This window comes from Cricetulus griseus, chromosome 4 (genome assembly GCF_003668045.3).
Source record: "Cricetulus griseus strain 17A/GY chromosome 4, alternate assembly CriGri-PICRH-1.0, whole genome shotgun sequence".
Classification (NCBI taxonomy): domain Eukaryota; kingdom Metazoa; phylum Chordata; class Mammalia; order Rodentia; family Cricetidae; genus Cricetulus; species Cricetulus griseus.
In genome coordinates this window covers 52,831,195-52,845,048 of record NC_048597.1, presented here as the reverse complement: position 1 = coordinate 52,845,048, position 13,854 = coordinate 52,831,195, and the positions used below count along the sequence as shown (strand labels likewise).

At 36.3% G+C, this 13,854-nt stretch overlaps 1 protein-coding gene across 4 annotated transcripts in view; it reads right to left on the bottom strand.

The window, feature by feature from the left end:
- Positions 1–13,854, bottom strand: part of Stxbp5l (syntaxin binding protein 5 like) — a 215,683-nt gene that overhangs the window by 42,779 nt on the left and 159,050 nt on the right. For all 4 annotated transcript variants that reach the window (XM_027412712.2, XM_035444255.1, XM_027412713.2 and 1 more), the window contains one exon: positions 12,476–12,541. In XM_027412712.2, the coding sequence (XP_027268513.1) occupies positions 12,476–12,541 (66 nt within the window). The remainder of the gene's footprint in view (positions 1–12,475; positions 12,542–13,854) is intronic.

Here is a 13,854-nt window from a genome sequence, read left to right as displayed (position 1 = left end):
AAGGCTAAGATACAGTGAGCAGAGAGGTAATGGTTATTGTAATTAGAATTTGCCTTAGCATAAAAATATGTCTTGCCATTGATCTTATATTAAACATTATATTTCTATTTAGACAATATTAGTTAATTAATGACTATTAATTCCATATACTTCTTCATTCACTATGAAACTTAATTTCTGATTAGTTTAATATATATCTCAAGTTATAAATTCCCAGAGATGCCTGAGTTTTCAACTTACATTTTTAAACCTTTTACAATAGGAGAGCAAATAATCTGTATCCATTTAATGTGGGCCAAGTAATCAGAAGCCCATGAGGCTTGACAATCTGGACTTGTGCTAAACCGTTTCTTACAAGGTACCCTGGAGTGAATTAAGAACTCTTCTCTTCAGCAACCTCATAGTGTTGCTGCAAAAATCAAACTAGGCACCAGGACAAAAATACCTTATTTGTGCTCAAGTACTATAAAATAGAGATTTTAGCAAGCAAGTCTAAAACTTGTATTAATTATTGAACTACAGAAATGAAGTAATTTTCAAAATAGGCTTTTCCTGGAACTTAAAAAGTCAACCATTTTCTTCTACTATTTCAAGAAAGGTATATTTCAGCCAGGTGGTGGTGGCGTGTACCTTTAATCCCAGAACTTGGGAGGCAGAGGCAGGTGGATCTCTGTGAGTTCAAGGTCAACCTGGTCTACAGAGTAAGTACAGGACAGATAAGGCTACACAGAAAAACCTTGTCCCAAAAGAAAGCAATAAAGGTATATTTCACAAGTTCTTTTGAAATAATTTTGTTAAATGTAGTTTCTTTATAAATCAGCTACTTCCTTCTCATTGCTCATTCATATAATTTTAATAGTGATTATTTTGTAAATGTCATATTGCTTTCCTCATTTAGTGTTCCTCTGTAACATTAATATGTCTTTAAGGTTACAAATCTGGCCGGATCCACTTGTTAACGAGTAACTTATGAAGGGTATACATACTGTGTGGGAGTTTGTTTGGGTCCCAACAGCTAGTTTCAGGTTTTAATGTCTCTACATAGTATTTCGATTATAAACCCTGTGAAGGATAATTCTTCAGGAAAATGTTCCAAAGTGCCAATTCTTTGGTAGAGTCGTTGGGATATCAGGGGTGCCAGTTAAGAAACCAATTCATTGGACTATAAAGGCCAACAGTGATTCTACAATAAAATCTCCCTTGTTCGGGGCATTTACATTTCATCTGAATTTTGTCCTGTCCTTTCTTACAGGCTTCATGAGGTTATTCAGCCATAAGCTTTTTTTTTTAAATAGTATCAAAATTCTACAGAACATAATTTTATAATGTGAAATAAGCGTCTGTCTCTGGTTTGAATAAATGCTTCTAGCAACGTGTCTTTATTTGCCATGTTTTGACCTGTGTTTTCAACACAACAAATAAGAAGCAATTATTAAACTGTGAAGCAAATTGGGAAGAAGCAAGTCTTTTGTTTATTCATAGAAAAGATTTTCACCTTCACCTGGCAAGTGGTGTACTTGATTCCTCTGTCTCACAGCTGGCATTTCATTCCTATAAAAGCCTGGTGCTGCCTCGGGAGTTCTGGTAGCAAGTCCTAAAGGAAGGGAATACAAGACTATTGGCATATAATTTCTCAGCCCAAGTGAACTAAGAATAATTATATCTTAAAGGTCAATTTCCTAATGACTACACAGAAGGTCTGTGTGTTGGGCTGGACTGTGTGTGCATGATGCATGAGCATGCATGTAGAGATTAGAGGTAGGTGTTGTCAAGTATCTTCCTTGATCACTCTCCACCTTCTATATTGAGGCAGGACTTGTAATTAGAATCCAGGGCTTGATGATGTAGCTATTCTAGCTAGCCACCTTGTTGCAGGGATCCTCCATATCTGCCTCTCAAGTGCTGAGGTTACAAGCTGACTGCCATACTACCTCACATGTATGTGGGTGCTGGGAAGTTGATCTATAGCACTCACAATTATGTGACAAGTACTTTAGTCATTGAACATCTTTCCAGCCCTATTTTGTGCCCTTATTTAACATAAATATGATAATATATACATATATATGTATATATACTGTACATGCACATCTATGTATGTATATATGTATATTAGGAGGGGAAATGAAGTTTCTCTGAAGATGCAGTGGGATATTAGGTACACAGAATCTGGGCCACTGAATCCTAGATCAAGTCTATGTCTCAAAAAAGAGAGATGGCCACTCTGTTTTTGGCTATTTTACGACACCACTTCTATGACACTTAAATAAAGATATGTTTAATAAAATAAATATCTGTCACACTAGTTTTCATCAGACTTGGTTGCATATTAAGCTTTTTTGTAGACTATGGGAAATAGGAATTATGAGGTCGATGGTAATAATAGAAATAGAAGGAGTCTTGGGACCTAATGGGAGAAAAGAAGAGGATGCTCTCTGGGCACAACAATTTGAAAAAATGTCCATATTCTTGGGAAGATATAACAGTAAAATTAAAGGTTTGCTGAGTTTTCAACTCTTTGTCCCCAAAAGGGGCTGTTTCTTTAGAAAATTATAGTTCTGTCAAGCAACTTGGGGTAGGACTGAATATTAGGACCTACCCAACCCTCTTGAAGGATGAGCTTATATAGGGCACAAATCACACAACATTACCTGTGCATTGCAAAAGCGTTTCATAGCTTTAAAAAGTAACATTACTAATATAATGCTTGTTTCTTCAAAAGAACTCTAGTTCCATTTGTGATGAAGTATTTTTGCTTTCTGTTCTTATTTTTCTTTAGAAGATAGCCTAATATCTAAATGTAGAAACTGAAAATACTGGTTAAATAGTTTAGTAAATGAATAACCAATATGAAAACATTATATTTTCTTGAATACTGAGAACATCAGATACCAGTTGGCTCAGTGGGTTCTGTAATTCCCAGTCTACAGTCTATTATCTTTATTACCTCAGGGAAAAAATTCATAGTCTGAACCTTCATCTCTGTTATTTGTATTTATTAGGGTATAAGAGACTTTGAGAACATAGAAAAACCTATATAAAATGATTACTGTTTTCCTTTAGTTCTAGTTTATTTTTTTAATAGACTTACACTGAATATTTTCATCTGATTTTAGAAGATTTAATGGGGGGAGGTCTAAGATCCTCCAGTGATATTGTTTGTAAGGAATAACTACTGAAAAAATAACTAAAATTTTATTCATAGGGAAAATACTTTATCTATCCCATTTAGAAAGATGTATTCAACAGACATTATTAGCACTGAAGTTATAAATGAATTCCATCATAATACATAATTTTACCTCCAAGAAACAAAACACAGAGGTAATCAAAACTGTCTTCCTTGTAAATAATCTACTTGATTGTATGCAAGCCCCTTGAGGTGACCCTAAGGGTAGCAGCACTGCATTGAAGTTTCCAGAGATGCCCTAACTCTCATAAAATAATAAACACTACAGGAAAAAGGATGCTCACCAAAACCTTTCAGAAATTATCTCATAATTATGAACATTTTAAAGCCTTAATCCCGAGATTAGAAACAAAGTCACTAAAATCACATCTATGTAATACTATATGGAAGCCTTAGACAACATCTTTCTTTAGAAGAAATAGAAATACCATTTTCACTGGGGATATGCTTAAATATGTAGATAATCCCCAAAATTTATAAACTACTAGAATTTGTAAATTTAAGAAGTTGCTGGATGCAAGTGTAATTTGTAAATATTAAGTTTTTATATTCTAGTCACAGATATATAGAAATTAAATGGCATTTATAATAATTGAAAAATCAAATATAAAAATCTAATGAAAGATGAACAAGACTTCTATAATGAAAATTAAAAATCATTACTAAGATAAAGAAAAAACACAGAAATGTGTAACACAAAGGGGAAATTCAATATTATTAAACACATGAATTATACCTGATTGATCTGTAACTAGTGAAATTGCAATAGCAATATAAATATGCTTATATTATAATAAACTCTTCCTAAAATTACAAAAATTAGAATATATAAAAAATTTTGAAAAAGGACCAAGAATTTGGAGAAACTACACTGTCAGTAGTATTTACAAAGCTACATTAATTAAGACAGCATGGTCTGAAAAAGTGGTATGCATTATATCTAGAATGGAAGATAAAGCCTACACACACACACATGCACACATGCACACCTACACTTCGCACTCCACAAGGTAAAGTCCATCGATTTAGAGGAAAACCTCCACTTCCGTGCAGTGAAGGGAAGGATTCTTTCCAAATAAATCCCACTTAACAATTGGATAAATAAACAGCTCCTTCCTCATGTTATATACAGAACATGTTTCAATTGGCAGTTAAATATGGAATATAAAACAATAAGCTTCTAGATGATAGTACCAAAGTTGCTTCATGATCATGGAGTGGGCAAAGATTTTCTTTAAATAAAAACTCTTAAAACATGCCAATAAAGTAAAACACTGTCAAGCTGATTACATTAGAACTAGCATTGACTTTAAGAAAGTAAAGGAAAAGTCACAGAGAAGGAACAAGATGTTTTGTACTATATACATGCAGCAAAAGACTTCTGTCCAGCACCACACACACACACACACACACACACACACACACACACACACAGAGAGAGAGAGAGAGAGAGAGAGAGAGAGAGAGATATTAATAAAGAAAAGTTGGTGACCTAACCACAATGAGGAGAAGAATTAAATATCTTATAAAAGAGGATAAATAGTAAGTCCATTTAGAACTCTTCAAAATCAGACATCAGAGATGATCAATCTAATTTAATCCTTCATACACTTCAAAATGACTAATTTTTAAAATTAATTGCCCTAACATTGAATATCAGGAATTTTATGAAAGAGTAGACCATTTGAGCACTTTAAGTGGAAGTAAATTAGTACAACTACTTAAAAAAAACCTCTTTGGTAGTATATTTGCTAACTGTACATTTGCATAATTGACATCCCCCAGTTCTACTTCTAGACATGTATGCAACAAAAATGAGTTGGTATTTGCATTAAAAATGTAGAAGATAGTCATACTGGCTCATTTATAAAAGCCCCAAACCACCAAATGTTCTGCAACATTAAATTGAGACATAGTCATATAATGAGATATTACATAGCAAAATTATCATGCTGTAACAGAGATGGATAGGATACAGAGGGAGGGAGGGAGGAAGAGGAGAGGTCGGGGAGAGGAGAGATAAAAACGAAAAGTAAACATCATATCATTTTATTCATATCAAAGTACTACAATTTTGATTCATGGTAATAAGCACATAGACGTGACAATCACAGAGATAATAGGTGCTGCTGTGGAGGTCAGGGGTAAGGTTACACACATTCTGTTTCAAACTGGGATTTTCACATGGCATATTTATTTGTTAAGTGAATCTGGCTGAGATTTTAAGATGTATGTACTGTGAAGCTTATGTACTATAATTAAAAAAAAGTTTAATCAGAAGGGTTAGTGTCTGAAATTAGAAAAATATAAGTTATGTTTTTGATAATATAGGTAAAACTTAGGTAAAAACATAACATATAAAGTAAAAAACAAAATACTGACTGGTAAAAGTTACACTTTAAATGTGGATGTGCTTTCTAAATATCAGTGTATAAAATATGACAAAGTAAGTAAAAAATACTGAGAAGTAAATACACAGCAGATGGAAAGAAAATCAATAAATATATTGTTATACAATATTTTAATTTCCTGATTTTCAGTTCTTGGCAGGTAAACTAAACAGAATACAAATAGGAACTCAAGAAATAAAGTAACACTACTACCCAATGCTATAAATTCACTTAAAGTAACTCTTAGTCCAAAAACAAAAGAAAAGAAAAAAGGAATTTCGCACTTCATTCAGGGAAGCAGGTAGGTTAATGGAAGATTTTTAGCTCTCCCCCCTTCCCTCCAAGTTCAATCCCCAGTCTCATCCCCATCCCTTTAGCAGAGCTCCCCTTCTTCTGTGTCACCATTTCAAGTGGATCACACAGATCATCCCCTCAACTTCTGTCCCCAGACACATTGCTTTGTCCTAGGCCCCAACTCCAGCAGGCATCCTCCACCCCCAAGAACCCAAAGCTTCTCCTGCCAGCTAAGCAGGTGGGCTAACAGAAGATCATTCACTTCTTCCCCCATTCCTCCAAATCCAATCCTCCAGTCTCATCCCTAGCTTTGTAAAAGACTACATGCTATGGTGTCTCTCCAATCTCTCTATTTGTAGAGGACTAAACAGATTCAGGTAGAAACCCCTGCTTTCCTGTCTTCTTTGTACCTCCTCAGCTCCCCTCCTAGCCCAACACCATTCCTAACTGTAGGCTCCCAATACCTAGAAACACCTTTTACCTGGGACTCAAGTGACTACACCTGGCAGGATCCTGGAAGAATTTTCTACCAGGCAACACACAGCCACCACACTCTCCTAAGAACCAGAGAAGGCATCAGAAACCAAGAAATAAAACACCCACCCCACAAAGACAAAACCAGATATCAGTACCCAGAATTACAATTTTCCAAACCCAGATGCCTAAATGCCAGTGTAAAAACACAATCAATAACAGCTAGGACAATATGTTTGCACTAAAGTCCAACAATTCTACCACAGCAGGCCCTGAGTATTACTGCAAAGCTGAAGCACAAGACAAAGACCTTAAAACAGCCCTCGTAAATATGATAGAGATCCTTAAAGAGGAAATTAATATATCCCTTAAAATATAAGAGAATAAAACACTGGGAGGAAATTAATAAAACAGTTCAAGATCTGAAAGTGGAGAGATAATCAATAAAGAAAAAGTGGGGGAGATCTGGAAATGAAAAATTTGGAATGTGAACAGGAAACTTAGAGATAAGCCTCACCAACAGAAGAGATTGAAGAGAGAATCTCAGACACTGAAGACATGATAGCAGAAATGGATGGCTCAACCAAAGAAAATGCTAAATCCAAAGAACTGGAACAAAACATCTAGGAAATCTGGGACTCTATGAAGAGACCAAATCTAAGAGTAATAGGAATAGGGGAAGGAGAAGAAACCCAAGTCAAAGGCACAGAAAACATTTAAAAAAAAATCAGGAGAAAATTACCTAACCTATAGAGGAGATGCCTATCAAGATACAAGAAACATACTGAACACCAAATAAATTGGATCAGAAAAGAAATTCCCCCTGTCCCATAATCAAAACACTAAACATACAGAACAAAGAAAAAATATTAAAAGTTGCAAAGGAAAAAGAACAAGTCATACAATAAGACAGTTGTATTCAAATAACACCTGGCTTCTCCGTAGACACTCTAAAACCTGTAAGAGATGCTCTACAGACTCTAAGAGAGCGCAGATGGCAGCCCAGACTACTATGCCTAGGAAAACATTCAATCACAATAGATGGACATTCCATGATAAACCAAATTTAAGCAATATATATCTACAAATCCAACTCTACAGAAGGCACTAGAAGGAAAATTCAAACCTAAAGAGGTCAACTACACCCAAGAAAACACAAGGAATAAATAATCCCAGGCTAGTAAATCAAGAAAGTAAACACACACACACACACACACACACACACACACACACACACACACACACACACACACAACAACTACAATAAAATAACAAGAATCAACCAATACTGCTCATTGATATCTCTCAACATCAATGGTTTAAATTCCTCAATAATAAGGCACAGACAAACAGGTGGGAAAACAGATTCATTCTTCTACTACATTCAATAAACAAACCTTACATCAAGGATAGACATCATCTCAGGTTAAAAGATAGAAAAGGGTATTGTAAGCAATGGACTTAAGAAGCAAGCTGGTGTAACCATTTAGATAGCTGATAAAACAGATTTTACACCAAAGCTAATCAGGAAAGATAAGAAAGGATACTACATACGTACCACAGGAAAAATCCACCAAGGGAACATTGTAAACCTTAACATCTATACACCAAGCACAAGGGTACTCAGGTTCATAAAAGAAACTACTAAAGCTTAACTCATATATTAATTCTCACACACTGAGAGAGGGATACTACAATACCCACCCTGACCAACAGACAGACATGGCAGACAAACAGACAAACAAAAACAAAACGGAGAAATGATGGAGCTAATTGATGCTATAAAACCATTGATCTAACAGATATTTATTACAGGACAGTTCATCTAACACAAAAAGAGTATACTTTCTTCTTAGCACCTTTGTGGAACTGTCACCAAAACTGACCACATACCTGGACACAAAGCAAATCTCAATAGACAATAAAATAAAATAACAACCTACAGCCTATCTTACTACCATGTATTAAAACCGGATATCTTCAACAACATAAAACTTACAAATTCATGAAATCTGAATTAACTCACTGCTGTATGAAAAATGGGTCAAGACAGAAATTAAGAAAGAAATGAAACACTTCCTAAAACTGAATGAAAGTTAAGACATAACATATCCAAACTTATGGTAAACAATGAAGGCAGTTCTAAGAGGCAAGTTCATAGCACTAAGTACCTATATTAAAGAAAAAGAAAACAAACACTGGAGAAACCTCATACTAATAACAGTACAACTGAAAGCTCCAGAAGAGTGGTCCTTAACCTGGGGGTCAAACAACCCAAGACCCATCGGAAAAAACAGATACTTATATTACAATTCATAACAGTAGCAAATTTACAGTTATGTAGTAGCAACAAAAATAATTTTATGGTTGGGGGTCACTACAGCATGAGGAACTGTATTTAAGCATTAGGGAGGTTGAGAAACACTCCTCTAGTACAAAAAGATGAAATCACACCCCAAAAATCGTAGACAATGAGAAATATTCAAACTTGGGGCTGAAATCAATAAAAGAAAAACAAACAAAACAATACAAAGAATCAATGAAACAAAGAGTTTGTTCTTTGAGAAAAATCATAAGCTGTAGGCAGTTGTAAGAAACAAGTTCATAGCGCTATGTGAATACATAAAAAACTGGAGCGATTTCATACTAGTAACTTATCAGCACTCCCTGAAAGCTACAGAACAAACAGAAGAAGTAAAACTCAAAAGGGGTAGAAGACAAGAAATTGATTAATCAAAGTCAGGGCTTAAGTCAATTAAAAGAAATTTAAGAAAATCAATAATATTGACAAACTCTAATCCAAATGAACTAGAAGGCAGAGAGATGACATCCAACTAATAAAATTTGAAATGAAAAGGGGTCATAAGAACAGACATAGAGGAAATCCAGACAACCCTAAGGACATACTTTAAAAACCTGTACTCATCCTGAGTGAGGTAACCCAGTCACAAAAAGACAAACATGGTATGTACTCACTGATATATGAATTTTAGACATAGAGCAAAGGATTACTAGTCTATAATGCTCTTCACCAAAGAAACTAGGAAACATGAAGGACTCTAAGGGATAAATGGTCCCTAGGAATGGAAGTGGCATGAACTCCCGAACTAATTGGGAGCATGAGGGTAGGGGAGGAAGGAGCTGCTACAATAAGAGCAAGAGAAGAGGAGAAGAGAAGAGGAAATGGAGGGGCAGAAACATTGAGTTGGGGGAAGAATAGAGGAAAGACAGCAGGATGAGAGATACCATATCAGAGGGAGCCACTATAGGACCGAGAAGAGATCTGGAACCAGGGAGATCTCCAGAGACCTACAAGGATGACATGATCTGACAATCCAGGCAATGGTGGAGAGGATAACCCAAAAGCCCTTCCCCTAAAATGAGATTGATGACTTCTCTTTATGCCATCCTAGAGCCCTCACCCAGTGGCTGAAGGAAGCAGAGACTGACATCCACAGATATATACTGAGCCGAAATCGGGAATTAGTTGAAGAGAGGGAGGAATGAAGAACGAAGGGGTCTGTACCAGGTTGGAGAAACCCACAGGAACAGTTGACCTGAACAAGGGAGAGCACATCGACCCCAGATGCTGTCAGGTAGGACAGTACAAGACTGATCCAGACCCCTGAACATGGATGTCAATAAGGAGGCCTCTGCACTCCAGGGAGCCTCTGGTGGTGGATTAGTATTTTTCCCTGGTGCAAGAAGGGACTTTGAGAGCCCATCCCACGTGAAGGGTTACACTCTGGCCCTGGACACATGGGGAAGGGCCCAGGACCAGCATAGGAAGACTTGGTGGACTTTGCAGAGCCCCCTTTGAGGGCCCTACCCTGCCTGGGGAGGGTGGGTGGATGGGGGGGGGTGGGCTGGGGTGGGGAAGAGGGTTGGGGTTGAGGGGAGGGAGAGGCAGAAGGGACTTGAAATAAGCTTGTTCCCTAACTAGAACTAATAAAATAAAATAAAAAATAAACCTGTACTCTACCAAATTGGAAAATCTAAATGAAGTGGATATATTTCTTGACACATACCACTTAACAAAGTTACATCAAGATCACAAAAGCAATTTAAACAGACATATAACCCCTAGTAAAATAGAAGCCATCATTAAAAGTTTACCACCACTCCAAAAACCCAAAGTCAGATGGTTTTAGTGCAGAATTCTACAAGACTTTCAAAGTAGAGTTAATGCCAATACTCCTCAAATTATTACACACACACACAAAAAAAAAAAAAAAAAAAAAAAAAAAACGGAAGGAACATCACCCAGTTCACTTCATGAGCTGAGACTTACCCAGATACCAAAACCACATAAAAAACCCAACAAAGGAAGAGAATTACAGATTATTTCCCCTTTTGAACATAGACACAATGACTGGTCTAACTTGAGGCCTGTGTCATGAAAGGCAGCCCATGTTTGATATTGCCTAGAGGGCCAGGAACCAGAGACCCAGGATAGTACCAAACATAACTGGCAAAAAAGCCAATGAAATGATTCCTGTTGATGTTCTGCTATACCCATAAACTGAAGCCTAGCCCAATTGTCACCAGAGAACCTTCATCCAGGAACCAATGGAAGCAGGTGTAGAGACCAACAGTCAAACATTAGATGGAGCTCAGGGAATTCCATGGAAGACAGAGAGGGAGGACTGTAGTAACCAGAGGGGTCAAGGACACCATGAGAACATGGCCCACAGAATCAACTAAGCAGGGCTCATAGGGGTCCACAGATACTAAAGTGATAATAAGGGAACCTGTATGGTCTTCTGCAAATGTGTTATAGTTGTGTAGCATGGATGTTTTTGTGGGACTCTGGAAAGTGGGAGTGTGGGTGTCTCTGACTCTTTTGCCTGCTCTTAGGACCCCTTTTCCTCCTACTAGGCTGCTTCATCCAGCCTTGATAGGGTTTGTCCACAGTCTTATTAACCCTGAGAGGACTGCTCTTTTCTGAAATGAAATGGAGAAGTAATGAATCTGGGAGAGAGAGAGGTGGTGGGTGGTGGGCGCTGGGAGGAGTAGAGGGAGAGGAAACTGAGGTTGAGAAGTAATATGTGAGAGAAGAATAAAAAAATTAAACAACAAAACCCCCAAATAATCCTAAAATATCCTCAACAAAATACTTCCAAACTGAATCCAGAAATACAACAAAAAAGTCCATGCACCATAATCAAGTAGGCTTCATCCCAGAGATGCAGGGATGGTTCAACATAGGTAAAATGATCAATGTAATACAACATATAAACAAACTGAAATGAAAAAACCACACACGATCATTTCACTAGATATAGAAAATGCCTTTGAAAAAATTCAATCCCCTTTCATGTTAAAAGTCCTGGAGAGATCAAAGATATAAGGACCCTAAAAACTCTACCTGGAAACTCTTACAGATGATCAACACTTTCAGCAAAGTAGCTGATAGAATATTAACTCACAAAAGTCAGTAGTAATCCATATACCAATTGCAAATGGACTGAGAATGAAATCAGGGAAATAATACCTTTTGCAATAGCCTCAAATATCTTGGGATATCTCTAATCAAGTAAATGAAAGACTTGTATGGTAAAAACCTTAAGATATTAAATGAAGAAATCAAAGAGGACATCAGAAGATGGGTTGGTAGGATTAATATAGTGAAAATGGCCATCCCACCAAAAGCAATCTGCATATTCAATGCAATCCCTTCAAAATTTCAACATAATTCTTCACAGAACCTGAAACAACAACTTTCAGCTTCACATGAGAACACAAAAAACCTAGAATAGCTAACACAATCCTTAATAATAAAAGAACTGCTGGGGGTATCATCGGCTCCAATCTCAAACTGTACTACAGAGCTATAGTAATAAAAACAGCATGTATCTGCTCTGTATCTAGGTACTTTTACCATATATGAAAAATGATCTTTCTTTATGAAATATCTTAAAGTATTACATTCATATTTCTCATCTTATTTTTATTTTGGGCCAAGAACATTTTAAAAGACATTCTTTTGTATTTATTTTGGAAACAAAGCTACTTATGATTCAATTTCAGAAACTGAATTAACTACTAATTTTAAAAGAATTATGAAAATATGTCAACAACTTACTATAGTAATTACCAGAAGCTTGAAAAATACCACTATTTTTACCTGAAGTGGGAGACTTGCAGCGCTCAAGTTCCAGGGGAACTGGACTGTCATTCAGCTCTGTTAAGCCTAAAAATATAATGGTGGGGAATGAAGAGAGAGAGGGAGAAAAGAGATAAATTTTGCTGACACTTCATAGGTAATTCATATTAATTTACATTAATACATAGGTATTTACATTAATTATTTTGAAACATCTGTGATACAGGAATAAATAAAAGATAACAACTTACTGATATACAAAGAGTATTTAAACATGGATGGTGTAAAGACAAAAATCTTTTTATTATTTACACTTAACTACTTTAATAAATGATCAAATTCCTTAGCAAAAATACCAAGAATAATAGGAAATACAAAGTGCTTTAAAAAGACATAATACAATCTTCTACTTCAGGAGGTTATTTATTTTAAAAGATCTTTTAAGAGATACTACAGATTTAAAATTTTTATGATTGTTTTTAGTGTTTTATATACACAAGTTACTTTTCAGTGTCATCAAGTTACAACAGACACTACATCATTCTCTTCCTTCTAGTATTTCTTTCCATTTTATCACTTCTGGACAAATTCAAGGATAAGTCAGGACAGATTGATATATGTTTTGCTGTTCTCATCATCTGCAACTCTGTATTCCTATAACACTTATAAAATAGCCTTCATCATAGTTTCCTATTCTTGGTGGAAAACCTCATGTACTTTTTTATTTGTTCATAACTATTCAGTTTGTACTTATCAGTGTCTCCAAACCCAGAAGTATTTGAGTGGTACTGTGAATGATGAAATTCGTCTTTGTTCCTATTCCTCCTTATAACCTTTTGTGTATGCTATTTGTGGAACAAACGCCAGAAGTGCTACTGTGGTTGGAATGTGAAATGTTTCCCATAGGCCTATGTGTCTGAATATTCGTCTCAACTGGTGGCACTGATGGGGAAGGTTATAGAGCCTTTAGGAGGTGGAGCTTTGCTACAGGAATTACATCACTGTAGGAGGACTTTTGAGATTCTATAACCTGTCTTCTTTCTTGTTCTCTCTCTGCTCTTCACTTCTGCATAGCCTCAGGGCTCTGCTACCATGCCTTGCCATAATGGACTGCAGGCCCTTTCCAACTCCAAGTCAATACAAACCCTTCTTCTCTCAAGTTGCGTTTATCAGGGTATCACGGCAACAGAAAATAAATTAGTACCAAGAGATGGTGCAATTGCTGTGTCAATCCTGGTCATGTGCTTCTTAGGCCTTTGTTTTGTGGGAGGAATGTGGACGATTTTGGAAATTTGAGCTGGAAAAGCAGCTGAATGCTATACATAGAGCTTAATGGGGCTGTCCTAGTAGGAACTTGGAAGATAGGAGTGCTGAGAGAAACACACAATGGAGGCCAAGCT